We start from the raw sequence: 1,149 nt of genomic DNA on the forward strand, positions 1-1,149 counted from the left end.
CCGTAGTGTATACACACCACAGTGAGGTGGGAGGAGCAGGTGGAGAAGGCCTTATACCTCCCCTTTGCTGAAGGCATCTTCACAACTATGGACACAATGAAGACATAGGAAATAATAATTAAAATAAAGCTGCCCACCAGCACAAAGGCAGAGAGCACAAAAATAACCATTTCATGATAAGAAGTGTAATCGCATGCAAGGTGAACCACAGGTGAAATGTCACAAAAGAAATGTTGTATATTGTTGGAGTCACAAAAAGACAAGATAAATATCATGGTGGTGATGCACAGAGATATCAGGAACCCCAACACTGAGGAGGCCATCACAAGCTGAAAGCAGATCTTTCTTGTCATAAGGGTTTGATAATGCAGCGGATTGTGGATGGCGGTATAACGGTCATAGGACATGGCAGCCATGATGAAACAGTTGGTGGATGCCAGGCCAAAGAAGAAGCACATCTGCGTGGCACACTCAGGAAGAGAAATGGTCTTGCTCTCTGATAACAAGTCTGCTAACATGCGGGGGATGATAACCATAGTGGTACAGGTTTCAGAACAGGACAGGCTGAATAGGAGAAAGTACATGGGGGTGTGAAGGTTTTGACTGAGCTTGATGGCCAAAATAATGGACAGATTTGCAAATAGAATTGTCACATGTGAGAATAAAATCATCACAAAGAGTAGATTCCGTAGTTCTGGGAAACTGGAAAACCCCCACAGAAAGAATGTGCTCACTGTGGTGCAGTTGTTCATCTTTCTGGGGACACAATACTTTCTACCAATGACACAGAGATGCTTTTGTCAATACTCTGAGATAAGTTTTTAAAGTAACCTTTGACACTGATGTCCTCTGGGCTTTGATTATGGACCTCTGAATAAATGTAAGACAATTCATAAAGAACCTCAGAAAGGGAGTTAAATGCAAGAGACAAAAGTAAGAGTTAGGAGTCTGAATGATTCTAGTATGAGAATATACATAAACACAATATGGTCTGAGTATCATTTTGAATTCCACTCACAAATGCATTCTTTACCTCTCTTTGTTCCATTCTGTATCTGCAAGGAAGAGACAAAATAAGAGTAAATTCTCATCTTCTGGATGTTGATAGGCCACATTTTTCAATTTTTTTGATAGAATTGTATCTTGGCT

The 1,149-nt window shown here is 40.6% G+C and overlaps 1 protein-coding gene across 1 annotated transcript; it reads right to left on the reverse strand.

Moving 5' to 3' along the window:
- Positions 1–8: 8 nt before the first annotated feature.
- Positions 9–752, reverse strand: LOC109117889 (olfactory receptor 10R2-like; the record flags this gene model as incomplete). The annotated part of the gene is made up of 1 exon (XM_019206814.1): positions 9–752. A coding segment is annotated over exon 1 (744 nt), but the record flags the coding sequence as incomplete, so codon positions are not given.
- Positions 753–1,149: the final 397 nt, after the last annotated feature.

This window comes from Fukomys damarensis, unplaced genomic scaffold, assembly GCF_012274545.1.
Source record: "Fukomys damarensis isolate Sample0158 unplaced genomic scaffold, DMR_v1.0_HiC HiC_scaffold_33700, whole genome shotgun sequence".
NCBI classification, from domain to species: domain Eukaryota; kingdom Metazoa; phylum Chordata; class Mammalia; order Rodentia; family Bathyergidae; genus Fukomys; species Fukomys damarensis.